Raw genomic sequence first — 27,877 nt, forward strand, 5'->3', positions numbered from 1 at the left:
GAGCTCAACAAGCTGCATGCATAGCTACATCAGAGATTAATCTCTGGTGCAGACAGGACACGAGACTCCTGAGGCCACAGGCACGCCTGCAGCAGATCAGAGCAGCTCAGATGGGCTCATGAGGTAACACATGCAGGCACTAAAAGGTTGTTTACTTGATTACTGTTCACTGCTTGTACTAGGAGCCATTTCATCTTGTGATAACGTATAGAGTAAAGAACTGATTATCGAACACTTTCTATTTTCAAACGCTTGTTCTCGAGGACAGCGGCTCAGAGCACTAAGTTGATAGTACCTAGGTATATAGACTAGGTAAGGCTCTATTCAAATCCGAACTCACGGCCAATAGAAAGCTTCCTCGGCGGAGTGACAAGGCCAAACACTCAACTATTGGAACAGATTTAGTTTGAATATAGCCACGATTCTTCGAACTCTCTCTCTCATATCAACAGAAGGCTCTAAATATCTAGCTACAATGTATGACCGTAATCTACAACTAGTAAACTATGTACAGCTCCGGTTTCGAGGTCTGACTGCAAGCTGTTGGCCTCTTAAAAAAGTGCAGTAGTGCCATCAAAATCCGAACGATTAATACCTTTTTCTTCATAATCTCCATTATAAGCCATGACATAAACTGCAACTTTAGGGAAAAAATGGAGATTATGAAGAAAAATATTTTGAGTCATAAACGCGTGCCCCCCACTGCGTCCATCAGAAATGTCACAGACAGCGCACAAAATTGCTAAAATCGACGCATGTAGTAAAGCATAATTTTTCGCCCCTGTTTTGGCGCACCCCCGGGGTTCAAACGCTTATACCTGCACTTTTAAAGTTTCAGCACTCCCGAGACGTCACTTGGCAAGTACCTGAGGTGTACGCTGCTAGTTTGGTACCAATCTCATCATGTTCTGATATAGGTGTCGTCCTGCAGTTCCACGAGTACCTCGAGGCTGTCGAAAACCATCAAGGGTATCCTCAGCACATTCCGACTATTATTTGCAAAAGGGGAGGAGTTTGACGAGAGTTTTGGATGTGGCTGGGTTGGGTTACCAATGTGGAAAAGAGGGGCCAAAATTGAGGTTAGTGGGTAAGAGCTTGTTGCAGAAATCAGCACCTGAATCGGGCAAGGTAGCAGAGATTGAAATTCGTGTGAGAATAACTCGGCAGGTAAATGGTTAATAGCACACAGGCACCTATTGTGGGGATGGAGTCTTGGGGCATGATTCCCTAGGAAATGTAGTGCTTTAGACTGTGTGAGATCACACCTGATGATATCTGTATTACAGAAGGAAAGAACAGGATGAATACTCTTATACCTGGGGGCATGCTCCCTCTGCATAACATTTTGTTTTCTATAGGCTGTGCATTTTTTAGCCAATACTGTAACTGAAATTTTGTATGTATCTCAAGGGGAGGAAAATTCCCCTCCCCATCCCCCGTGAATGAAACCCTGTACAGTCATGTTTATATAATGTGTCGCTCAAGCTATCAATTTTTGAAGCAGCTTCACGTCGTGCTTAGAGCGATTTCTAATAGCTACACCTTCCAACAAGAAGAGAGCTATCATTTATCATGCACCTGTTCCTTTAATACATGCCAACGGCCAAATAAATACACAATTTGCTGACAAACATTCTCTGCATGCTCCTCAATTAAGTATATAGAAGATTTCGTTGATACATTTGTCTATTTCTGTGCCACATTTTTGCTTTTTAGTTTTTATCTGATAATATAGTTACTAACTTATTACGTTTAGGCTATTTCCATGCTATGAACGCAGCAGTTTATCCAAACACACACGCTAACTGGCAGACTAGTATAACCAGTGACCTCAATTTCAAGAAAGAATCTTACCTATAAAACTGACTCAACAGCTCTCTTTGGGACTACTGTCGTTGTACAATGTACATATCTTACACAAACCGACTTTACCTTTGTCCACCGCACTTTTTTTCAATCATTTTTTACAGTGTAGGAGATCTGGGAAAACAGAGGAGAGAGTGCATGGAGAAGAAAAGAGGAGCTGTATATGTTTTTGGCTTGTGCATACCACTATATATAGGCTGTATACTGGTATACATTCTCTGAATGATGCTCACTTTATTTTTCACGACATGCATGGAGCACACCTGTATCTGCTCTATATAATTATGAGCCGATGTGAGCACAATGTGATGTGTTAGAATCTACATGTATAATTATTGCCTTGTGTTGTTTTGTTATTTGGTATAATTGTTTGCTTGCTTTGTTGACGTTTAATTCCACTGTAATTAACTCTATCTTATCATAGATTGAAGAGTTAGAGGGATAGGAAATGGTTTGTATCTCGAGTAACATCCACGCTACGCTGCGGTTTAATCGAGGCCATCACAACAATATCTATTTCTACACTCAGTGCATAATAAACTACAAGTAACTGTGCTTAGTCCGTGCAACTCACTTATATTTCAACGTCTATACCTATTGTAGTAGTCATAACCAGCACGCTTACACGTCATATGTTCCAATAGCTCTAAAACAGCCTTGGGAACATATAACTTTATTGGAAAGTCTCTTTACTGGGTGTGGTCAGACATTAGCAAGTACTACACGTGGCTCATGGACTAGGCGTGTTATAAATTGCTGAAAGAGATGATGTCTCGAGGAAACACAGCTTTGGGAGTTACCCGGCAAAAATGTGCTTAATAGCCTCGTAACGCGGATATTTTTCGAGGCTCCACTGCAGATTCAATGTAAAATCATCACGTGCATCACTCCCACTCCGTTTCCTATCCCTCTAACTCTTCAATCTATGATCTTATCAAGAGAGAGGAAAATTGCTCTCCCCAAATAAAACCCTGTACAGTCATGTCACTCTAAGCCATCTTTGAAGAAGTTTCACTTCGTGCTTAGAGCGATTTCAAATTTTGCAATTCAAGCAGCTAGCATTTATCACCTGTTCCAAACACATAATTACATGCCAAAATCACTACTTTTACGTAATCTATCCAGGCCAAATAACTGCACAACGATACTCAAACATGCTCTGTATGCTATCAAGAGTTCATATTGAGCTCTTAATGCTCTATATAGTTATCAATAGAAGATTTGTTTATGCACCCGTCTATTTCTGCCAAAATTGAATGTTTTTTTACTTGTGACTTTGACTAACCTCATTCTTTGGTCCTATACCTGTTTGCAGTACAAATCTCAAGAGTGAGTCATACTTCACTTTCTGGAAGAGACGAAGATGTATGAGGAAAACAAAAAAGGCGAGGCAAAGTAGCTTTAAGTTTATAAGTGTCAGTAGCCTACTTGTCTGCTAATTCGGCTCTCTGGAGTATACGGTCACCTCGATATACCGGTCGTTTTGTTTGGTATGGATTGTTAGCTTGATCTTTACTGCAACCTGAAATGCGGCCACTCGCTATTCCGTAAATGTATACTAGTCAGTTCTGCTGCCCCAAACTAGGTTTGTATGTACGGCCCGATACGACGTTTTGGATGTGGTTTGGCAGATAAAATTGGATTACACTTAAATAGAAAGCATAATCATTATCCTTAAGATAGAACTGCAAAATCAGTAATTAATTTGAGGTAGGGTCGCTTTTTAGCCGCGGCTATTTTCTTAAATGCAGCTACCTCACTATTCCGGCCAAATTGCACTGTCCCAAGGGTGACTGGATTAACGAGAGTCTACAAAATAGTTAGACACTGTTTAGGAAGTTTCTACGATTTAGAAGCACGAAGGGCTGGTTGTAGAACCCTCACGTATATACTAAATAGATCTATGTGGAAACTTCCTAAACACTACAGTGTCTAGATCATAGCATGCAGCAATGAGATAGCCAATCAGATTTGAATGTTCTTATCTAATATTTGCTACATGATTGTCTAAGTGAATTACATGATTATCTAAGTAAGTACTAGCCTCGATCCCAGGCCGCACTGAAGATAAGGCCTTGTGAAGGAGGCTAATGATTTTCTAAGTTGAATAGAACACAGCTACCTTTAGCCAATCAGATTGCAGGATTTATGGCTAACATGATCTATAATGTAGATATATCATACACTCTTTTACATGTATAGTTAACTTGTTCCTCTCACTCCGTATAGTTTCTTGAGGGCATGTCTGAGAAGATAATTCAGGGAATTCAGTCAGCACAGAGCGACTTGCACAAGGAGAAGTCACAAAAGAACAGGACGAGGTGCGTGCGTGTACAGTGTGTGTGCGTAGTTGTGTCAGTGCAAATATGTATCGTACTTTGCCCGGATATCGTAGCAAGCTGGACGCTCCGGAAGACTAACTAGTAGTCAAACAAATCATTGGCCTATTGTCAAGTGATAGATTACGTAACCTATTAACCTGAAGCATGGGGAGTCCCTATACCTAGTGATCAGTGTTGCAATTTTGTGTATGTCATGGATGGTCACGATATTTGCTTTTGTACTCATGATCCCTTACCAATTTATCGATTATCCTTCTTCTAGATCCAAGTCGGATAATTGAATGCTGAATAAGTGGATGGATAAACCACACCTCAATCCACCTACTTAATTGATAAACAGCTGTGCAATTGCAGGGCACGTGGTCATCGGGCATGCACAGAATATAAACATGCCTATCTCCATGGTAATGGCTATTAATTGCGTATGTGCCTATTAATTGCTAGGGAGTTGTTTACTTTGTTGAACTCTGTAGGGAACTTTGTCCAGCCGGATAATCGAAGTACCGGATAATGTACGGGCGGATAATCGAGGTTCTATACTGTATGTATATTTTTTATGTGTGAGGATGGAAGCCTATAGCAACAACTAACAGGGCAATAGAGCCGACACTAGAGACATGCTGAAATAATGTGACACAGTGGCAAGGCTTTTAAATGGCATTGTCGCAGTGGTGTACATGTAGGTCATACACTGCAATGGGACTCCTAGCTTTTACTCGCTTTTATTCTGCAACCATATGCTTTCTTAACAGTACTTATTACGTTGAGGCTATTTTCATGCTATAAACGCAGCAATTTATTAGCCAGATGAGCAACGCACACACACTAACTGGCAGACTAGTATGTCAACTTTTCAAGGAAGAATCTTAAAACTGCAGCTATACATAATTATATAGAGCTCTACAAAATTCTCCTCAGCCAATGGTTGTTTGTGTGCTTTACTAAAGTATACGGGAAAGGAGTATCCTCAGTAGTTTGTATTCAGGGCTGTTTCTATATTACTTATACTTTCTTTACTTTCACTCTTTTTCGTTCAATGTGATAGTTGAATTTGAGCTTCGCTTTTAAGTAGAGGTTGGCATATCGACCTCCATACTTCTTATTTTGTGGCGGATGGTATTCTCCTTTAGCAACTGTACTTTTGAAACAGGTTCCTACTTCAGCAGCCCCACTCTCAGGCAGCAAATATTGTCCCTCAGGCAACATACAAAAAACAAACAAGACGCGTTCCACTAAATCTGCAAGTTACAACAACATAATTTCCACTTTCAAGTTCCACTGTAGCGTAGGCTTCTTGTAAGTTTCTATTAGATAGAACGTATAGTTTCCAGCAGCTGTTACTGCATCTTCGACAGTGATATCAACAGCATTCACATGCACATCCTGAAGTGTAGAGGGCTGCAAACCAGCAGCAAAACTAGTCCGCTATTCATTTCTTCAACCAGTTAAAATACTTGGAAACTTTACGGTACTTGGCTAAAGTTAGAATAGCTTATTAAAATCATCACTCACAATTGCTGCTCAGTTTTATGTACAACAAAACTAGTTTTATGCTAGTCCACTGTATTGCTTGAATTATCACTAAAGCAGACGAGACAAAGCATTTTCAAATTGAATTTCAATTGAAATTAAGGCTCTAGATAATAGTTGAACAATTTCTGATTGGATCAAACCAGAGGTTGGCATATTGATCACCATAGTTATTCAATCTGGGGCTGAAGGTATTTTCCATTTGGAGCAATAATCGAAACCAGTTTCCCTAAATTGGGCAATTAACAACCAACGGTTTCCACCTATAAGCTGCAGTTAATTTCCACTTTCGAGTTGAAGTGTATAGTGGTGTATAGGTTTGTAGTGTACCGGTGTAGGTTTGTTGTAAGTTTCGATTGGCTCCACCATGGATGTTCTAAGCAGATGTGTCTTGGCATCATTGTCTCAGCATTCACACACCCTGTGGTGTAGTCCACATGCAATTCATTATAATCTTGTATTCAACTTGTTGAAGCAATTAAGATGACAATAATGTCACCATGCAGTGTGTAGATAGATATACATGTGTAGTGGTATACTATATTTTGAGGGTAGATTGTTCTAAACTCAGGCTTTGGTAAGTGTATTCCGTTGTGTCTGACTGAGTGCATGTGAGTGTGTGAAAGTCTTGTTGGTCACTTCTTATGAGTCCTGCTAAGTTAGCACTGAAGCTATTTTTGTGTGTTGTCGAGTAAGCTTATACGCATGCTAATAAATATGCTGCCGTATTAAATGTAGTCGTCCTGTTGCTTTTTATGGGAGCGTTATACTGTAGCTTGCATAATTATTATATCCAGATGAGAAAACTAATAATTATTCTCTTCAACCTATTTTAATTTCAAACCACAAATTACAAGTTAGGGTATTTTTAGAATTGTGAGTGAATTGTGAGTATTTAATTTTTACGCATTGTGGTTAGACAATGACAGTGATCATGTACAATACAGACTATGTTCTATATTTAGGGGTACATTAGCTGTACAGTCATGCATGCATCACATGGCAATGTACTAAATATTATACCACACTTACGTCACCACTAATTGATCTCATTGGTCAACAGCTGTATATATAGGATATATAAAATTATACAGCCCCATGCAGGCATGCACAGTTTTCAAGTTTTTTTCTAGTTTTTCCATTTGTTCAAGAAAGTAAGCAAAGAGAAAACAGCCATGCTTGACAGTACTAAGACTCAAAACGACGGCAGAAAGACGGAAGCTGCTCTCCAAGAAGATTCCATGGGTCCATGACCGTGGTTTAGATACATTTTATCCAAGCTCTTCTTGCAACTCCAGTAAGAGACGTCGAATGGTCAATGCTTGGACCAACGAAGCTCTTGAGCATCTGTAGGAGTCAACGTGTTGCTCAACTAGCTCTTTGACGGCTGCAAAATCCGGCATAGTCTTATGGTGAGCTTTTTATTTCAAAATGGCGATACAAAATACCATGTGTTGGTGTCCCAAACTGGAAGGATAAATCGACTCGATGTGTTTTATCAACTCGATTTATCGACTTCTTCTGGTAAGGATCGACTCGATGTGCGAATCGAGATCGATCTGATGGTAGGATTAGCCTCGATTCCAGGCTGCCCTCTAAACTAGCTTTGTTCTTCCCAGCGGCCTGGAATCGAGGCTAATCCTACCAATTCGCCATCGAGTTGATCCTTACCAAAGAAGTCGGTCGGACCTCCTCTGCTGCCAGATGAAGTCAATAAAATCGAGTTGATAAAACACATCGAGTTGATCCTACCAATAAAATCGAGTTGATACAACACATCGAGTCGAGGACACCAACACATGCTAGGGGAGTCCTTTTATAGTGCTGTGGTATAAGTCAGATATTCCACACCTACTCGGAGGATATGCACCCCATATATCCTCCTTTTAGGTGTGATATATCGTCTTGTACATAACTAAACTTACAGATTAGGAGCACACAATGATTGTATACAGCAATCAATATGTTCTAATTTACATAGGATATTGTAGATCTATAGGCCAATTTCCTTTATCACGTCCTGCATTATACGTAAATCACAAAGATATTGTTTATTGATCATAAGGAACGTTAACTGCTAAATTGAAAGTCATAATTAGTTAATCAATCACTAGCTAGTCTATATAATTATTACAAGCATACTAATGAGGTTTCTCAAGAGGTCGACTGACCTTAACTTTAGTGAGACCTCGTTTGATCACAACCATGCACTGGCAATGCCACATCTCTCTTTGACTTGAGAGAAACGTGGACATTACATACAGAGTATGTTGCTACACAGTAGTTTGACAGGTGTAATTCGTCAGAAGCTTATACGGTCATGTAATAGACAAATTTCTTGTTTGTCCTATCCAGAACAGGCTATACTATATATTATATTGTTGCTAAAAATTGATGTTAGTTTGTTTTGTTACCGGGGCTGTGATTATACGATTAGTTTTTCATTATTAGGAAAGTGCTTTCATCCTCTTAAAATTTACCGTATTTGTTGCATTTTGAGTGGGCAGATCAAAGGAAACACTGTGCCACTATCTGCCATATGGCACAGGTCAAGCCTTGAACTGTGCCACTGGCATAGTATGGCTGAAGTTACCTAGATACTGGCATAGTATGGCTGAAGTTACCTAATATACTATTATACAATTGAAGAAAGAGAATTTTTTGAGGGTCGTGATTGTTTCATGACATATGGGGGGAATTTTAGCTATCCAATTGATCGAAGGAACCTAACATTTAGTTTCAACAACAATACAGCAGCGATTGCTGGATCAGCAATGTATGCCTCATCATTCCACTCTTGTTTCTATGCTTTTAGTGGTAAATTAAGAAAAGGACAAAAAATCCAAGAGTTTCTTAATAAGATAGGCAACTTTTCCTTTGATGGAGTATATAATGTGTCTGACATACACAATTTTGTATTGTCTACAACCGGTCATGCTTTTCTTCCAACTAATCTAAAAACATTGTATGCTATCCCTGGAAAAAAAGTTGCTGTACCATTAACTTTGAAAGATGAGCTTAACCAGACAGTTCGTACTGAATTTTTTGTGAGAGTAGATGGCAATCAAGTGTCTCTGAATGAAAGTCATTACACTATCAACAAAACTGTAACACTGTTTGGCAGTGAAAACCAAACGGGAAAATTAACAGTAACATCCATTAGTCCTTACCGAAGAATCGAACATTTTTTTGATGTTCAGCTCCAGCCATGTCCTCCAGGCTATTACTCTCATGATGGTTCCTGCTCTTGTTCCTCTGAAAACAAGTTACAAGCTCTTCCTGGGATATCACAATGTAATCGAAACTTCACAGCACACCTGACAAATGGATATTGGGTTGGTTATCACAACCATAATACTAGCACATTATACACAGGACCATGTCCTTTTCAATTCTGTACATCAACAATATCAGAGAAATCACTACCCCATTCAAATGCACAGCTATCACAATTTGTGTGTGAAAAAAATCGACAAGACACACTGTGTGGTCAATGTAAGGAAAACAGTTCAATATACTTTCATTCCTATAGCTTTCAATGTAAGGAAGACAAGCACTGCTCGTATGGTGTGATCTTTTTCTTAATATCCGAAATTCTACCAGTATTCATTTTAATCACATTTATCGTTGTCTTTGATGTGAGCTTTTCATCCGGTAGCAAAAATGGCTTCATATTTTTTAGCCAATGTATTCGTATTTTGCCATTAAATTGGTCAGAAATTGTTAAATTGAGAAAAGTATACCATTATTTCCAAACAGGCTACAGCATATTTTATGGTATATTTAATTTCGAAGTTTCTTCAGCGGAGGCGATGTCTTTCTGCCTCTTTAAGGGTGCCACTGTAATGGACGTTCTGGTTTTTAAGTACATCACTGCTGTCTTTGCTTTTACATTGGTCATACTTGTTACTGTTTGCATGAATCACTGCTCGTGCTGTAACAGATTGTGCAAGGCAATGAAAAGACGGGTCTCAACAAATGTGTCTGTTTTGCATGGACTCTCTGCTTGCCTTGTTATTTGCTATACAGAATTAGTACGTGTATCCTTTTTTATATTACGAAGAGCCAAACTAACAGGAGCTGAAGGTGTTCTTGGCCCTAAAGTGACGTTCTATGGTGGGCTGGAGTACTTAGGACCGGAGCATTTACGATTTGCAATCCCTGCAATTTTCATTTTAGCAACAGTTGTTTCCTTTCCTTCCATTTTGCTCCTTGTCTACCCTTCTGGACTGAAGATCCTGGAGTTTTGTAAGCTGAGCGAGCATCGCTTTGTAATATTCACCCTTAGGTGCACTCGAATAAATAAACTATTGCCCATGTTTGACGTTTTTCAAGGTGGTTTCAAAGATAATTATCGTTCTTTTTCTGGACTATACTTCCTCTATCGTGTCGTTCTGTTATTGCCATATCTCTTTTACCAGAATATATTCGGGTATGTGATTCTACTGGAATTATTTCTTTTACTAATGCTTTACATTCATTGCATTTTCCAGCCCTACAAGCTGCGGAAGCACAACATTTTTGATAGTCTTCTTTTTGGCAATTTGGCTATGATAAACGGACTGTCTATTTTGGTACTACAAACAGTACAAGACAGTCAAGCTACAACCTCAATTCAGGTTATACTGCATATTCAACTAGTACTTTTATACATTCCCATCGTTGCAGTCATTGGAATGCTGCTCAAGAAATTGTTTGGATATGTAAAACGTTTGCTGAAGAAGTTAAACACAGATACTAGACTAGATCGAGTAGATCGAAGCAATTATGAATTCATCGAAGGTTTAGACGATAGAGATAGAACACTAAATTAAGACTTGAGTTTTCAAAATAATATCACTATTTTTCACTAAATCGTTTTTGTAATTGTATACTATATCCAATACCAACAAGTTATAATTATATAGTAACTATTCCACAATTTTGTATATAGGTTATTACTCATGCAGAGGAATGTACAGGGCAATAATAGTGCAGCATGAAGACATGACGTTATGTCCTAGTTCTGATAATTATAGCCTCGGTTATAATGAGATTTATTCATTCCGAAAAAGCTAATTTAATACCGTAAATAACGAGAATATAGTTCCCTATAAAGGCAATACAACCTCCGGGCGGTGGGTGGTGCTTTAGGTATAAAGCACCACATCCTATGTAATATCAATATCATATAGGCATGCATGTATACTGTACACACTCCTTTGATGTCTGACCACAACGAGCACTGTACACTTGTCACCGAGACGACTTCGGTCAACGTAATTGTTGATGTTATATCACAACCAAAAACAAGTTTGTCAGCAAATTAAGTGGCTCATAATAGCAAGACTTAATCATGCACTGATGTGAGTGTTTTAAAAACAGCTTATTGTATCACTATTGGGATGTGTAGTTTCACACATTTTGTTTACTGATGACAATAGCCAATTGGAGTGCTATACTGTAGAATGATTGTGGAGGATGATATAGCATTTAATGAAGCGTAGAATAATTGTGGAGGACGATATAGCACTTAATGAAGCGTAGAATAATTGTGGAGAGACGATATAGCACTTAATGAAGCGTAGAATAATTGTGGAGGACGATATAACACTTTATGAAGTGTAAAAAAATGTGGAGGATCCTCTGTTGATTAGAGCACCTTAGGGCAACTCAGCAGTTAATTCAGTACTGTACACACATTTTTCACATAAGTTCAATCTGCAGGTGCCCAAATTTACAGTGTTGTGCATACTTTTACACCAGAGGAGGTACGACAGGCGCGGTGCAGCTCAAGCATTTAGCCTTTGATTGAGCAATAATTATCCTCCCACATTGTATGTTTTTGCTGTACCGCGCCTGTCGGACCTCCTCTGCTTTTACACATTCAGAGGCAAATCTTTGTAGCGTGTAGCTCAAGAATTTGTCCAGAGGAATGACAATTCTTAATTGGATGCTCTGACTTTTTCATTTCTTGAAAGTAGCTACCGTATAGCTGGTAATTTCAGGGGGGTGGGAGAAAATATTTGTGGTTGGAGCTCTGACCACGAATATTTACCCACAAATGAATCTGCAGTGCAAGCATAGATAGAAGAGAAGAGGGATTGGTGACTCAAGTACCCTCTAGCGACATCCACTTTACATGCGATTTAATCGAGGCTGTGTCAATAAGATGGGCGTAGTCCGGCTAGCCAAGCTAATGGCCTATTTCTACACACAGTGCATAATATACATGTACCACAAGCAAATATGCTCAGTCAGTGCTGCAACTTACTATAAGGTCTAACCAGCCGCTTACACGTTTTAGCAATACAAGACTATAAATAGCAGCTGTACACTTATAACTTTACTGGAATGTCCCTTTTTACTGCATGTTATAAATTACTGAAAAAGATTATGTCTCGAGGAAACTTTCTTATTTTGAGCGAGTTACCCGGCAAAATAGCCTCGTTTATATAAGGCGTAACGCGGATAGTTTTTAAGGTTTTACTGCAGATTAAATGTAAAATGATAACGTAAACTGCTTCTGTTACCAATCCGTCTTACTCTTCTATATATGGTACAAGCAGCAAACACGAAAAAAATCCACTAAATATTGCTCAACCACGAATGTTTTTCCCCCCCGAATTACCGGCTATATGATTTCAATAAGAATCCTATATTATGGTTATGTATACCTGGCATTGCTGTATAAAATTGAACACCATGCACTCACACCAATATTTGCAAGCACCCCCATGCTCATGATTTGAATGCTTTCTAAGTTCCTACTACATGTAGTGAATCATGTTGGTCTTGAGAGGGTGCACTGGGCTGGGCCACTGGCACTTAGTATGCACACCGCAATAAACATCAAATGAGGAATTTCAAGTCATTAACCAGCTATATACATTTTTGTAGCTATACAAGATACATACATAACTATAATTATTACTGTCTGTAGAACTAAAACTGTCATTATGGAGTTCACAAAACAAATCATCACGAGATGTGTTTTCAAAGAAGCAGAATCAACATCACCAGACCAACAAGGAGAGAGAGAACTGGCCTCACCACAGCCTGAGAGTTTGTCCTCACCACACGACCAGCAATATCCTGTGGCAGCCTAAAGTTGGGGCCAAGTAACTGTCCAGTACTCTCGCACTGAATTTGTCGCAACTGCTCTAGATAGGCCCCAGGTACGGTGATCCTCTCCTTCATCACAAACCAGTTCACGATTTCGGAGCAGGGTGGACTAGTGAAGGAGCCTTCGTAAGTGAAGTAGTCTCGATTTGTTGGAAGAAGCTGGTCGATACGAAACCCTACGACTGAGCTCTCATTGGCGACAATTATTTTGGAGGCATTCAGCTGCAGCCAGGGACCGGTTAGTTCCATGTCTTCATCAACATCGGCTATCACCGCGATCACACCCAGATAATCTCCCACCATTTCGGTTTCGTTTTGCTTCCTCTGCACAAAGTGAATCTCGAGCTCTCCTGCATCAGAGTCCACCTGATGCTCGGACCCCTCTCCCGTCTGGCTGCCCCAGTGAAAGTGGAACTGCAAGAAATCGTAGGTACCGAGATGATTCCTAGTCGTGGCCTGTGAGTTATCAGGGGTGAAACGCACGTTGATTCCCTCATTGGAGAAGGTCCCGTCGTACTCAATGTCAAACCCTGTCATCTCCAGAGGAATCAGGCTCTCGTCAAACTGGACGTCTGCAGTGATGATGTCTATAGGAGACTGTCGCATTGTGTTCCCTGTGACACATATATTAGGCCACTGGTCTTGCATAGAGTAGGACCACTCCTTTTCCAAGGCAAGAGCAGAGTTGAGCAAGAGTGCTATAATTGTTGCTGAAGAGAACGAAAAGGCAATCATGATCTCCACTGTTGTACTGCTGTAAGTCTCACTAAATTCTGCACTATTTTTCAGTCAGCTAGCTAACTATAATAATGTTAGCTTGCTGATAATTATTCCCGAGAGTATACAGTCATCTATTAAAGCAATACACAAATGCGCTGTTATCTGATACGACATACCATAGATTCCTTTAAAACACCCACATCTATACAATTACAACCACATACAACTGCACTCAAAACAGTGTGATTTCTGATTGTAGCCCGCCTACCTAGCTTCTCAGAAATTGATAACACTGCAGCAGAGGAGGTCAAAGGAGGTCCGACATGTGTGCACGAATCACTACAAATTCATGCATTGATGTCATTGCGATAACGTGATAACGTCCAGCTGGCCAAATGCATGCATGTCGAGTCTCTAAGAGGCGGTCAGAGGAGGTACAACATGCAGGATCATTAGGCTTGATTGAAAACTTTCCATTCACGTGTAGGCACTAGTATCATCATGATTAGCCTGCACATTCCTAATATGTAAAGATCAGTCATCACCCCACCAGCGAAAAATTGCTACGATTGGCCGGGAAAAACTAACAGCGAAAAAAGTACATGTTAATTAATAACGGATTGGAGTTATGTTCTCGTCTGATTTCTTGTTTCCACGCTTTTTGGTGTTTCCCCCGGCCAATCATAGCAATGTTTTTCTAGTCGTATTTTAGCATCGATCCCAGGCCGAGTTTTCGCTTAAAGGGAAGGTACTATGAAAAAAATAAAACTTAATTTTTTCATGGTACCTTCCCTTATAACGGTTTAATAGGGGAACAACTTGGCCTGGTACTATAGTTGTCTGCGAATGCGTCAGATTCTGACAAATGTATAATTATTCTCGTTCACTTATTCTCGTTCACTTTCGTGACATTTATATTCGTGTACTATCGTGTACTAGCAGTCAGTATCCCGTTTAGAATCGATTGGAATGGCTCTTAGCTGAAGCTTTTATCTCTTAGAAAACATTCATTCTAAACAGAACAAGTGAAGAGGCTATAAAGCTTTGTCAAGCCAGATATTTTGTGTTGCTATCATTTTTGTTTGGCAAGATCTAGATCCACCATTGATATATCTTATGGTGGATCAAGTGAAGAGTGTGAGTTAGAGGACTTAGTGCTGCCATCATCAGCTTGAACAGAAGGGATTGAATGACAGTGACACCGTCACACTATAATACAAGGAATTTAATATGTACATGCACGTATTATAGAATGTCTACTTCTCTGCACAGGAGCAATGGCTAATATCCAGCTATCCCCCAACAGTGCTCCTCTTCAAGACTTGGCTATACTAACGGATGAGACGGACAATGTGAGGTAAGGGTTTAAACCCTCTTTTTGTCTTTGGTTTCTTTTTAATCTTGTCCTACTCATAGGGCTGACTGGAGTGTATCTGCTCATTGTGAGCGTTGTTTCTGGTAGCTCAGAGGCATCAAGAGTATCTACGTTTCTCAAGCAAAAGTTACGAATACTATCAATAGGGGCCTAGAATCGCTCAGAGAAATCCAGCAGCCTGCTAAACCCTTCTAAAATAATTTGAGGCATTCAATCATCCTGAATGCCCTGGGTCACTATAATCATGTTGCACTGCGTACAACCGGTACTCCTTGCTTGGACTCCGCCCAACTAGTGAAGCACCTTCCTATGTGCACTCATATAGATACTAACAGGAGTACATAAAGAGGAGTATCCAACTGTGGCAGTTGTAGTGTAAACCACGTTACGGTATGAGTACGTCACTCTCAGACCGCATTTTAAGTGGGTGTGTACGTGTATTGGTTAGTTAGTTAAAAACGATATCAGCACACACACGTGCACGTGTCAATTTGTACCTCCAGCCCACATTCATGGCTAACAACTACAAGTGTTAGTGATGGTTCAGTCCTAGATGTAGAATGGAATGTGGCCACAAATACAATAAAATTTGACGCATGCGCAGACAACTAGATTCATTATAAAAGCGAAAAAAACTCGGCCTGGGATCGAGGCTAGTCATAATTACACTGACCTCCTGGCATAGAAAAATGTGGGTAGGAATAGCACTTTGTGAAGCGTAGAATAATTGTGGAGGTTGATTAGAGCACCTAGGGCAACTCAGTAGTACACACATTTTTCTATTGATAAGCTTATTATGGATCTGCAGGACAAGTTTTTCAGTGCTGCTTTTACACATTCATAGGCAATCTTTGTAGCGGAATGACAATTCTTTTTCTTTTCTTGAAAGCAATACTGCATGAACCTGCCTAGCTATAAAGATATAGTATAAAATTGAGTATCACCCGTACCAATATTTGGCACCCCGGAATGATTTCTCAGTAAGTTCCAGTACTCCATGCAGTGAATTATGTTGGTCTTGAAAGGGTGCAACTGGCACTTATATATACAACATTTCATACACTGTATTCATACATAGTCAATAAACAATCTCTTTCTCTTAATGAGGAAAAAAGTCATTAACATCTATACTATCAAGTCATTAACATCTATACTATAGTCTATAATTTATTATAGCTAGCTATGAACAAAATACATATACACAACTGTCTAAACTGTCGTTATGGAGTCCACAAAACAAATCATCCCGAGATGTGTTTTCAAAGAAGCAGATTCAACAGCACCAGACCAATGAGGAGAGAGAGAACTGGCCTCACCGCAGCCTGAGAGTTTGTCCTCACCACACGACCAGCAATATCCTGTGGCAGCCTAAAGTTGGGGCTAAGTAACTGTCCAGTACTCTCGCATTGAATTTGTCGCAACTGCTCTAGATAGGCCCCAGGTACGGTGATCCTCTCCTTCATCACAAACCAGTTCACGATTTCGGAGCAGGGTGGACTGGTGAAGGAGCCTTCGTAAGTGAAGTAGTCTCGATTTGTTGGAAGAAGCTGGTCGATACGAAACCCTATGACTGAGCTCTCATTGGCAACAAATATTCTGGAGGCATTTAGCTGCAGCCAGGGACCAGTTAGTTCCATGTCTTCATCAACATCGGCTATCACCGCGATCACACCCAGATAATCTCCTACCATTTCGGTTTCGTTTTGCTTCCTCTGCACAAAGTGAATCTCGAGCTCTCCTGCATCAGAGTCCACCTGATGCTCGGACCCCTCTCCCGTCTGGCTGCCCCAGTGGAAATGGAACTGCAAGAAATCGTAGGTGCCGAGATGATTCCTAGTCGTGGCCTGTGAGTTATCAGGGGTGAAACGCACGTTGATTCCCTCATTGGAGAAGGTCCCGTCGTACTCAATGTCAAACCCTGTCATCTCCAGAGGGATCAGACTCTCGTCAAACTGGACGTCTGCAGTGATGATGTCTATAGGAGACTGTCGCATTGTGTTCCCTGTGACACATATATTAGGCCACTGGTCTTGCATAGAGTAGGACCACTCCTTTTCCAAGGCAAGAGCAGAGTTGAGCAGGAGTGCTATAATTGTTGCTGAAGAGAACGAAAAGGCAATCATGATCTCCGCTGTTCTACTGCTTTAAGTCTCACTAAATTCTGCACTTTTTTCAGTCAGCTAGCTAACTATAATACTGTTAGCTTACTGTTCTTATTCTCTAGAGTACACTTATTCCCTAGAGTACAGTCATGTATATATAGTAAGCAATACACAGACGCGATGTTTGTTATCCGATACGACATACCATAGAAACGCGCTGTTTGTTGTGTCTGATACGACATACCTTTAAAACGCCCACATCTGCACTCAAATAATTTCTGATTGTAGCCCGCCTACCTAGCCGTCATCCTAATCATAAAGCTGCTTCCAGACGACTTTAATTGAATTCCACTCGTCTACTCTTCTTTTAGTATCTCCAATTCATGTGGAGCTAGCTGAGTGGAATTTAATTAAAGTCCTCCGGAAGCAGTTTTATGATTGACCCAGACAATCCCATTCTGCATGATGTCAACCCACACAGTTTACATATGTACTACAAATGTTTGTGACGTTCTCAAAAATTGATAACACTGCAGCAAAGAAGGTCAGAGGAGGTCCGACATGCGTGCACGAATCACTACAAGTTCAGTGCATTGATGTCCAGGCCAAATGCACACATGTCGAAGGTCAGAGGAGGTACAACATGTAGGCTTGATTGAGCACATTCCGTTCACGTGTAGGCCTAGGTTTATTAACCCTGAGTCAGCAGGTCTTTTAATGATCTGAATGTCCTACCACCTCCTCTGAGAGGATGTTGGAAGGATGAGATCAAATGTGCTAAGTCAGCGCTATTTTTGTGTTTAGTCAGCAGTTTAGTTGATCTCAAGAGCTAGAGATAAAGCAGTAAAGGATCACCTAGCCTCGAGACCAGGCCGATTAAAATACGTATTTAATCGGCCTGGTCTCAAGGCTAAGGATCACCTAGATGCTAGACTCCTGCTCTTGCACAATCCAGGAAGAGAAGCCTCATCTCTGTACGTAGATTCAGTAGTTTGGCTAAGAAAAACCTTATTAAATCAGAAGCAGATGCAGTGATCAATATTGTACAGCTTGCATGGAGTGAGGAAGAAGCAGATTTTCTTGATGGCCAGTAGCAAGAGTAGATAGATAAGATTAAGAGTGTTGAACTGCTATTTGCCTGCTCCTGTGTCATCACTTGCATGTAGCAGGAGTGCATGTATTCATGCTCTCATGCTTGTAGTTCTGTACTAATTCGTTATCGGTAAGCAACACTTCCCACTTTATAATCTATGCAATGTCGGGGTGTGTCAGAGGTAGCCAGGTGGAGCTATAATGATTGTAGGTATAATGTAATGATCGAAATAGCTTATGAGCAGAACGCTTGAAAAAGGGCTTTCTGAGCTGTACGTAGAATGAAGCTGAAGTGTCCTCAGTACAATCACCAACACTGCATGACTTTCTGTGACAGTCTATTATTTGCCTAATAAAACCATGCAGTTACATGCTTGTAGTTACGTGTAGCGCGAAACTTTCAAGATACACTGTTTTCATGGGTTAGCAATCATGTTCCTATTGTCTGTTCTCCTTCACAGTGCACTTGTTGAATAGTATTATGTATAGCGGGTTTTCGCGAAATAGCAACCTTTTGCAGCATGCATGTGATATTAATATAAATTCGTGGTTATAATGTTCGTGGTACAAACTGCAGCAAAAAATTAATTAATGTTCATCATGATGCTTTATGCTGCACCTGAGGTGCTTTCATTAATTTTGGCGATAATTTTACATTGTACGTGGTACATGTATAAGTTTTGTACTAAGCAGTTATTTAAACAAAAGGTTTTTTGGCACGTATCTTACGAGAGGTCCCTAACTCACCATAAAATCGTTTCTCTATAAGTGCATATATAAGTGCTTCTAGATTACGATTGTTTGATCACACGCCAAAAATTAATGTGCTAGCCGACTTCCATGCTCATGCATACATACTATCAAGTGCTCCTTATAATACTATATCTAGCGGGTAATTTTTGTATGAACTACTCATTAAATATGTATAGCTCAGGTGACTATTGCGGTAGAATAATTTCGGAGTTTTAATTTTCGTATGATGCTCAATTTCCACCATACGAATAATTCGCTATTATTTTATACGGTTACGTACTGCATTTACTGTACAACACTCCTCTGTACTGTGCATGGTTGTGAAACATTCTACATGTCAGGCTTTAGCAATTCAGAGCTCTAGTATATATTTTATCATCTTGGCTGATGACCTTTAACACACACCCAAGTAGACCAAGTTCCCAGTGGCTGGACATCCAAGATAAAGCTTCTGGAGAAAGTGAATGAGCTCAACAAGCTAGCTACATCAAGTGCAGACAGGACATCGAGACTCCTAATGCCGCAGGCACACCTGCAGCTGATCAGAGCAGCTCAGATGGGGACTCATGAGGTAACACATGCACGCCGGGTAAAAGGTTGTTTTTCATTACTATCAGCTATTCACTGCATGTACTATAGGAACCACTTCATTTTGGGATAACCACTTCATTTTGGGATAACCTAGTCATTCCCATTGAAGGAGAAAATCATACATTTTGTTATGACATTATCAGATTTCTGGGGGGAAATTTCCAGGGTGCCCCCCCTCTGTATGAACCCTGGTACTAACCCATATAACCTTTCACTCCTGTAGACTGTGCACCTAGCTTTTTTGGCTTATTATGATAATGTAAATCTACAGCAACCACATTGTTAAAGATGTAACTCATATATTATATATACTTGACGCAGGGTTTTGTGGGAAAATTAGAGCTCATTAACCCTTCACCTGCCATCGACTCGACGCGTGCCCTGCACTGCGGACAGCACACAACATTTCTAAAATCGATGCATGTACACAATGTAGTAAAGCGTAGTTTTCTCCCCTGTTTTGGAGCCCCCCCCTCGATTTTCAAAGGGGCACCGCTTGTATCGGAAGGTTGTTCCTTTAATATCGGTCAAACATAATTACATGCTAACATCACTACGTATACTGCATGTATAGCCGGTAATTTTCGGGGGACAAAACATTCGTGGTTGAGCAATATTTAGTCACTTTGTGGATAATATTTTCGTGGTTGCTGCTTGTACTGCAGGTAAAGGTAGGCAAGGTCGCTTAACCAACAACGAAAACAACGAATATTTTGTCCCCCGAAAATTACCAGCTATACTGTATACTCTGGCTTTCTGGTCCTACATGCGCATAGTTTCAGCACAGCGTGGACAGCAATTTTTTGAAAATAGTCAGTTGTGCATGCGGCTGAAAATTTTATTCCACAAATGTTTTAGAGGCAATTTCGTGCCTCGAAAATTTCATACTATACGGTAATCAGGATTAATTTTCAAGTCAAATGGTCCCAAAAGCAAATCTACTGCATTTACACATAGTGCAAGTGCATATAATCCCAGTGCATTATGCCATATAATGCAGTGCAATATATGCATGGTTGCTATATGCGTGGTATAGTGATGCACATGTCATATACAGAGCATTTGATCTGCCCACTCACTGGGCAACAAGTTCTTGATTACAGTTCTTAATGTATACTTATAGGTTTTACGGTACTATTATTCAGATACCCCTTTTCAATGGCAAATGGTTGTGATAAACATATACACTGTATTATAATACATCTATAAATATAAATAACGTGCAGAAATGGTGATAACTTTGAGCTAAGTGCTAACAATTCTTGAGAAAACTATAGGTCTAAATAACGTAGAAATGCATGGTGATAACTTTGTGCTAAGTGCTAACAATTCTTGAGAAAACTAAGAGTTTGGTAATTAATTAAGGCAACAACAATTTGAAGGGTGTGGTGTTACAGCATTGCATGATAGTAGAAAATTGAAAGTGCGGTGAGTATAATTAAGTGGCAAGGCATGAGTTCTAAAGTTCAGTGATACTGACATATATAATTATAACAGCTAGCTATTATAACAACAATTGAACGTAGCTACACATTTATTTGTGCTGTCATGCATGATACTAACGTTCTCAGGTATGAAACACTGAGAGTGTATGAAGTCCGTCTCTCAACTGACCATAAGTTGCCGTCTCCCTGACTGCCCACTTACGCAGCATGATGAGTGCTTGTCTGGTTGGCTCTGCTCCTCTTGTCTCTCTCTCGATGCTCGCAATGTCTTCAGAAGTGAGGGAGAGGGGAAAAGCAAGACACAGCCAACGAGAGCCAATGATGGGAGCAAACGATTGGAGAATTTCCTCATCAGGACGGAGAGATGAATTGCTTTTGAGGAATTTCTCTTGTAGAGTCACGTCTATAATTGAGAAAGCGTAAACTTCATGATGTATGAATATATATACGCGCATGTACATGCATGGCTGTAATATGATATCTTATAAACTAGGTAAATTTCTTACTTGATAATGTATGCTTGATGCAAGCCATATGAATTTTACGAATTGCCTTTCCGTCCTTTAACTTCTTAGCAATTTCTACAAATTGACTGTAAGTGGCTGTCGATTTTGATGGGTTGTCGACATCAATACTATTATTTTTCCACTTGAGTAGAGCAGCATAAAATTTGTTTTGGGAACTATGGAAGATTCTCGGATCTTTATCGATTTCGTTTATATCAGCATCACGGAGGCCCAGCACGTGCTTGTATTCTTCATATCCAACTATCTGAGTCGACAACTGGTGAAGAGCTTCATCGGAGCACTCTTGATTCAACTGTGCTGCAGTTGCTGTAGGCCACTTCTCCATCTGGGGTTCTGGTTTATAATAGTAAAATGAACTTAATTTGGCAATCAAGCCACATGTATAGGGAAATTAAGGGCCTGTACATTAAATCTAACCTCAAAATGCACATATCTGGAAAAATAGTTCTTGACGGACTCATACCTTGCAAAGCGACATCATCCACTTTCGGTGAGGTTTCATCATACGTTCGTAATGATCTTTTGTGACATTGTGAGGCTACAGGGTCTGTTTGTATATGTATACAATTTTACCACAGTATAAGTATATAGATACATATAGTGGAACATTGCATGGAGTTCCAGATACGGATCACGCTAACAAAAAATAAAGGAAAGTACAGTTGTCGCATTGGATGCCCTTTTGATTTGCCTTAACAGTCAGCTTTACCGCGTACCGTATCTCGGGTCTCGTGCGGCTACGCCTCGAGGCATAAAACTGCAAAATATAGGCGTACTAATGGAGTAGGGATCTTTGAATGGCGTTTTTTAATACCAGTAATGCATTCATAGCAACCAATTATAACTCAGTCATAGAATGAGGTTGCAGACTAAGCATATAGCATTGCGTATATAGGCATTTCTCTGCTCTATCATGCAGTATACGTATAGAGATCTCAGATCAAGCCAAGTGGTCCCTTTTCTCAGATTGCATCCCCAAACCATATGAAAGCTTTACGCCTTCACAGACCCGTGGGCCGTGGTGCTTTAAAAGATAAAGTTTGGGGCCGAGGAGGTAGGAATGCAAACAATTACATCTATTATCTTATCGAATCGCCGTAACCACGCTTAGGGAATTAGTTACCCTCTATAGTTTCGCGGTCCATAATTATGTGAAAAGGGGAAAAGAAGAAGTTCTTTCCCCCCTTTTATGTACCATCAAACATGGTGATTGTCAGTACACACACCACACACGAAAGGATGATGATAACTAATGATAAACCAACCACCCAAATCTAAGAATGCAAACACTGCAACCAAACACCAGCTCACATACTATATAGGTGGTATAGCTAAGTATAATGTTGCTACGTACATGTCTGAAGAGATTGCAATGGCCTTCAAAGCAAACTAGCTAAAACTCGTAAACGAAGAGCTTATTTTGTAAATCCACAAATTGATATTCAAGAAAACGTAATAGAAGCCTATGTACTAGGGCATACGTATTCATATACGCAGGCGCCTCGCGGGAAGCTCAGATTGAAATTTATAATGAAGAAGGTAAATAATCATATGACATTTTTGAAGAACATCAAATAATGTGGAAAAAGGATAAAATAAAGAGAATAGCTTGTAAGAATTGTTAGTTACGGGAAACATTACTAATGATTTTGTTCGGAGTGTATGAAAGTTGAAATGGATCGGCCATAAGAATTTTAGTTGTGATTATTTGTTTGTCGGTGGCACTTGTGATTGTGTCATCATTGGCTATTTGCTTTATGATTGGCAAGAAAGCGATGAGAGTGTAGATGGTGTTTGGAGTGACGATGACGAGTTTAGCAGATAGTTGTTTCAGCTTGTTGACTTGTACTAATTGTCCTGTTGGAGAAGTGTGATGTGTAGTCACGGTGCTACTGAGTAGAATTTATGAGCTGACCTTTGTTCATCCGACTAGCTGTGGCTCTTCGGTCTCTGTCCTGTTGTCTGTTTCTCTCTAGCTGCTCTGTAGAGAGAGCTGCACGCCGGTTTGCACTATGAGAGCGGGTGTTCATAGCTAGCTAGCTTGTACGGTACCTAGCTCGGTACAGTACGGGTACGGAATGGCCACGCCCTAGCACACCATTTTCTTCTTTATTGACTCGTACTGCCCCCCGGGGGAGCCCAACCCACATCCGTTGCAGACATATATACAAATATATCTACATGGGCCAGAATCAGGTAGTACGATTATTCGCCTCGCTTCCCGCTCAGCAATTATAGAAGCTTTTACCAGGGGGCGTAGCAAGCACGTTTAGAGTGGTCAGGCCAACTTCTGGCTATAGGCAATCGGTAAAAAAACAAAAAACATCAATGGCCCAAATGATGAGCAAGACCTAACTATTTCACTAATCGACGACATACACAAACACACTACCGTATATACCTTGCTTGTGCATGCGCAAATCGAGGCATATTGAGGACTATATTTATACTGATTGAACTATATATAATAAGCGTACACATGCATGCATGCATAATTATGATTATACTTCATGCACTCAACACTATGCAAGGTGTTAAGTACGTTATAGGCTTCTGGACTATTATTCATGATTAATTTTGAAAAGTAAAGATCTATTAGCATAATATACAATTATCATAAGTTGTAGTAATTATAAGTACGTGTTTCGCACTGTATTCAGTATTTCCAGAATGTCTTCAGCCCATTCTTCAGACTCTAGAGCATTAATGAGCTCATAAAAGTGTCCATCACTAAATCCGATACGTTCTGCAATTACTCTCATAAGCTCATCAGCTATAGAAGCAGTACTACACTGAAGCAAGGCTTTGTGATTGCTGTAAGAAATGACTTTTTTGGCAAAATAGGTGATCCCTGAGTTGTAATGGGTATATTAAATCTGGATTTCTTTGTAAATACTCGACGAGCTGAGGTGTAACACTTAAGATTGCTTTGTGCTCAGGGCTATTTGTACCATACTTACTATCGTCCTCACGACGGGGTTGCTGCTCAGTGCCAGATGCTCTTGGTGATGGCTGACGATTTCTTCTGAGTGGCAAATACTTAGAGACCCACTTTGACACTTGTGAAAACATAGATTCTGTTGGCTGAGTCGTCATTTCTGTAGACAAATTCAATAAAATAATAGATGCATGCATGGGTCATGGTGTATATTGGGGTTAGTACCCAAAGGCAGTTGTACGAATTCTGAGGTATACACGTGACTATATTATTATGACAGCATCACAAATGAGAATTAAGACATTATTTTCTTTGATCTTGATTATTTTTGGACTCCTGCTGGCCAGCCAGAGTGGGTGTATATGGGATAATTTGTAACATTGTATTGTGTTGTGTGCATGTACGTTACCTGCAACAACAAGGTAGCAGCGTGGAGAGTCTAGACACAATGTCAATGTTCCTACTTGAGATTGGATCCTTTGTGGTTCAACTGGTGAGAAACTGAACACAGGTGCACTACGATTCGCCTCCCAGTGTGTGGGTATGCATGAAGCTTGCAATACTTGCATACTACCTCTGTTTTGCTGCTGGTAATTTGTTAAACAAACTTGTATTCCACGTATCAAGGAAGCATCAGTCATGACTACGTTTATCATATAAACACTACTACTAAGAGAGTAGCTGTGAGGGAAAATGAACGACGATTTTGAGGGATTGTAGACATTAACGCATATAGTGACTTGCTGGTCTTGCGGGATTGCTTCCAAAGAACTTATCTGGATACCCTCATCACTCCAGGTGGCCTCCCTTGTCACATTGTTTAGACATTTACTGTCTAGTCTATTGAGGTAGTCATCGTTACCTGCACAGCGAAACAAAAACTTACAATATACAGTAGATAAGAGTAAGAGTGTTAAACTGCTAAACTGCCTTAACATGCGTCATCACTGTCATTACTATTGAATTAATGAGTGGTCTGTGGTTTGTAGCACTGAACTACGCAATCACAGCATGTGCGGTTTCTGGGAAGCATAATAACAAATTAGTACTGATTACTATCAAGTGTGTGATGATGCAGGAGCAGGCAAATGCTGTTACTAGCAGTCAGAGGAAGTACGACATCCGCCTGTCCTAAAGACCCACATTCCTTATTATATCCGGGTCAAAGTTCAATAGAACATCAACCGAAGTGATGCTTATAGCAACTCCAGGCATCCCTCCTGAAGATTCTGAAGCTGAAACGATGGTTGATTAAGCTATAGCTATAACCTAGATCAAACAGTGCACGAATCAGACTCTTGGCAGCTAAAAATAGCGCAGTGCTTGTGTTTGGCAGGTAACACGCAATGAAATGTGAGTCTAAAACACTTCCTTTGACACGCAGATGTCGTACCTCCTCTGACTAGCAGTTCAACACTCTTACTCTTATCTACTCTTCATTCAATTAATTCAACATCGTGCAACTTACAAAGATGGAGTATTGGTGATTGTGGTAGATTGTAGGTGGATATTATGTGTTCATCTTCAAGTATCTCGCATCGATCAGGAGCACAGTAAAACAGTTGTTGTCTACTTGGTTCGAGTCGTTGCTGACAAAACTTTTCAATCCAAGTTTTTAGGATACCCACTTTGTCATGTGGGTGGAATTGTACCTCATTTCTCAAGCCTGAAGAACTTTCAACGTATAGCTTTTTTAGCACCAATAAAGTAATAGGAGTTTCATCACTTTCAATTTCAATTCCATATCTCTTTAACTGATACGTTTCATCCATTTCTTGGCCACTAAACATTAGTCTCTGCTCACTGGGAGGTGGGTTGCCAGAAACAGCAGCTGATATTCTTGCTTTTAAAGCCAGTACAACATCTTCTGGGTAAACATTTAATTCTATTCGTTCGCTGTTGTAATGTACACATACAATTTTGGGACCACTTGTTTGTACAATATGCACTGTGATTTCGTTGTCTATACCACAATCTTGCAACTTTTCATCATTAGCAAGTATCTTCCCCTGAAAGATCATTACTTGAGTCTCAATTGGTAACTGATTTCGTTCAGCTTTATTGACCAAGTCTTTACATTCCAATACCTTGCTACTGGGCTTGACAGCAATAGTCACTGATCGACCATCCGGCAAATGAGCATAGATCTGTATGTTTGTCTCTCCACATAATTTGTAAAGAAGGTGAAGTGTGCTCTCTTTTTGAATGTTATAATCACTTAATGTTCGACCATCTTGAAGTTCTTTTCCAGCAAATATTAAACGCTGTAGATCAGGTGGGACACCTACTTTGTCTTGAATTTTGGATTTAACATTCTCAATTGTGTCACTGGCTTCAACCTCGAGAGTGATGGATTGACCTAACAAAGTCTTAACAAATATTTGCATTCCTCCGCGGAGTCTAAGTTCTAGATGAAGTGTGCTCTCTTTTTGAATGTTGTAATCGGACAATGTACAACCATCTTCAAGTTGTTTTCCAGCAAATATCAAGCGCTGCTGATCAGGTGGGACACCTTCTTTGTTTTTAATTTTGGTCTTGACATTTTTGATTGTGTCACAGGCTTTAACGTTGAGAGTGATGGTTTTACCAGTCATGGTTTTAACAAATATTTGCATTCCTCCTCTAAGGCGAAGTTGCACATCCACAGTGCTTCCATGCTCCACGCCACAAGCACGGATAGTAGACTCATTTCGTAGACACTTGGATCTCGAAGTCAGAAAGAAGTGTTCAGGTGGGATACCTTCTTGATGATGGATCTTAGCTTTCACTGTCTCCACTAAATGGTCAGCATCCACATCAATTGGTATCACCCTACCAGAGGGTGTTCGATAAAATACTTGCGACATAGTTGGGCGAGCGAAGTGCAGTGAGTCCCTAGCCCTAGGTCAAGAGTACTACTACCAAGCGCTAAGCGCAATTAAGGGCGTATACAGAGAGGCATGCAACTCGCCGCCCTATTCTCTCAGAATCATCCGACTTCGTATTTTTAGAACTGCCCACAAAAACGCCCACGCGTAACCTTTGACCGCACAAGGTAAATCACATCTGTGCTACATAGGGATTTGTATAGGAGGATTTATATCCCGTTGCTATGTTGTTGCCAAGTGCAATATGAAGCATATTGCACTGCTGAAAAGTCATATTGCACTGCTGAAAAGTCATATTGCACTGACCACAAAACGCCCCTCTGGCATAATTAAGGGCAAAGTTTTGTACTTTTTCTATTTTGTGAGAATTTGTTTTTTGGTGTGGATCCCAAACAGGGGCAGCATATTCCAGTTTTGATCTCACAAGTGAGATGTAGAGTTGTCTTATTAAACATTCTAGTGACGAGTGGCCATATAGAACTGTCGGTACATTATATACCAACCTGCTTGCAGGCATTTCTGCACATTCCTTCTATATGTGTACTTGTTTTGACCATGAGAGGTCATGAGAAATCCACACGCCAAGGTATACTTGTATATATAGTGGTCAACTTTAAGTAGGGGA

The 27,877-nt window shown here is 40.1% G+C and overlaps 3 protein-coding genes across 3 annotated transcripts; 1 reads left to right on the forward strand and 2 right to left on the reverse strand.

Moving 5' to 3' along the window:
- LOC135351790 (uncharacterized) lies at positions 1 to 21,473 on the forward strand. Its single transcript, XM_064550885.1, has 7 exons — positions 1 to 123; positions 918 to 1,079; positions 3,182 to 3,251; positions 4,096 to 4,187; positions 4,471 to 13,996; positions 14,835 to 19,455; positions 21,047 to 21,473. Exons 1-5 carry the CDS (start codon positions 119 to 121, stop codon positions 4,487 to 4,489), a joined length of 348 nt encoding a protein of 115 aa, XP_064406955.1. The 5' UTR covers positions 1 to 118; the 3' UTR covers positions 4,490 to 13,996; positions 14,835 to 19,455; positions 21,047 to 21,473.
- On the reverse strand, positions 12,575 to 17,060 carry LOC135351416 (uncharacterized). The gene is made up of 2 exons (XM_064550401.1): positions 16,200 to 17,060; positions 12,575 to 13,631 (listed from the first exon to the last, which is right to left on the reverse strand). Exons 1-2 carry the CDS (start codon positions 17,058 to 17,060, stop codon positions 12,714 to 12,716), a joined length of 1,779 nt encoding a protein of 592 aa, XP_064406471.1. The 3' UTR covers positions 12,575 to 12,713.
- On the reverse strand, positions 20,644 to 27,845 carry LOC135351785 (polyubiquitin-C-like). The gene is made up of 6 exons (XM_064550880.1): positions 25,854 to 27,845; positions 24,795 to 25,247; positions 24,408 to 24,545; positions 21,911 to 21,994; positions 21,427 to 21,780; positions 20,644 to 21,323 (listed from the first exon to the last, which is right to left on the reverse strand). Exons 1-6 carry the CDS (start codon positions 27,229 to 27,231, stop codon positions 21,043 to 21,045), a joined length of 2,688 nt encoding a protein of 895 aa, XP_064406950.1. The 5' UTR covers positions 27,232 to 27,845; the 3' UTR covers positions 20,644 to 21,042.
- Between the last annotated feature and the right edge of the window lie 32 nt (positions 27,846 to 27,877).

This window comes from Halichondria panicea, chromosome 17 (genome assembly GCF_963675165.1).
Source record: "Halichondria panicea chromosome 17, odHalPani1.1, whole genome shotgun sequence".
Classification (NCBI taxonomy): Eukaryota; Metazoa; Porifera; class Demospongiae; order Suberitida; family Halichondriidae; genus Halichondria; species Halichondria panicea.

Bases quoted from the DNA above. Each gene is read 5' to 3' on its own strand.
- LOC135351790 (XM_064550885.1), top strand. The intron at 1,080-3,181 runs GTTAGTGGGTAA...ACCTGTTTGCAG, and splicing joins AAAGAGGGGCCAAAATTGAG to TACAAATCTCAAGAGTGAGT. The intron at 3,252-4,095 runs GCGAGGCAAAGT...CACTCCGTATAG, and splicing joins GTATGAGGAAAACAAAAAAG to TTTCTTGAGGGCATGTCTGA.
- LOC135351416 (XM_064550401.1), bottom strand. From the start codon at position 17,060: ATGATTGCCTTTTCGTTCTCTTCAGCAACAATTATAGCACTCCTGCTC. The intron at 13,632-16,199 runs TGAAAACACATC...TTAGCTAGCTGA, and splicing joins TGCTGTTGAATCTGCTTCTT to CTGAAAAATAGTGCAGAATT.
- LOC135351785 (XM_064550880.1), bottom strand. From the start codon at position 27,231: ATGTCGCAAGTATTTTATCGAACACCCTCTGGTAGGGTGATACCAATT. The intron at 25,248-25,853 runs GTAAGTTGCACG...TTCGCTGTGCAG, and splicing joins ATCACCAATACTCCATCTTT to GTAACGATGACTACCTCAAT. The intron at 21,995-24,407 runs GTAAGTATGGTA...ATATACAAACAG, and splicing joins ACCCCGTCGTGAGGACGATA to ACCCTGTAGCCTCACAATGT.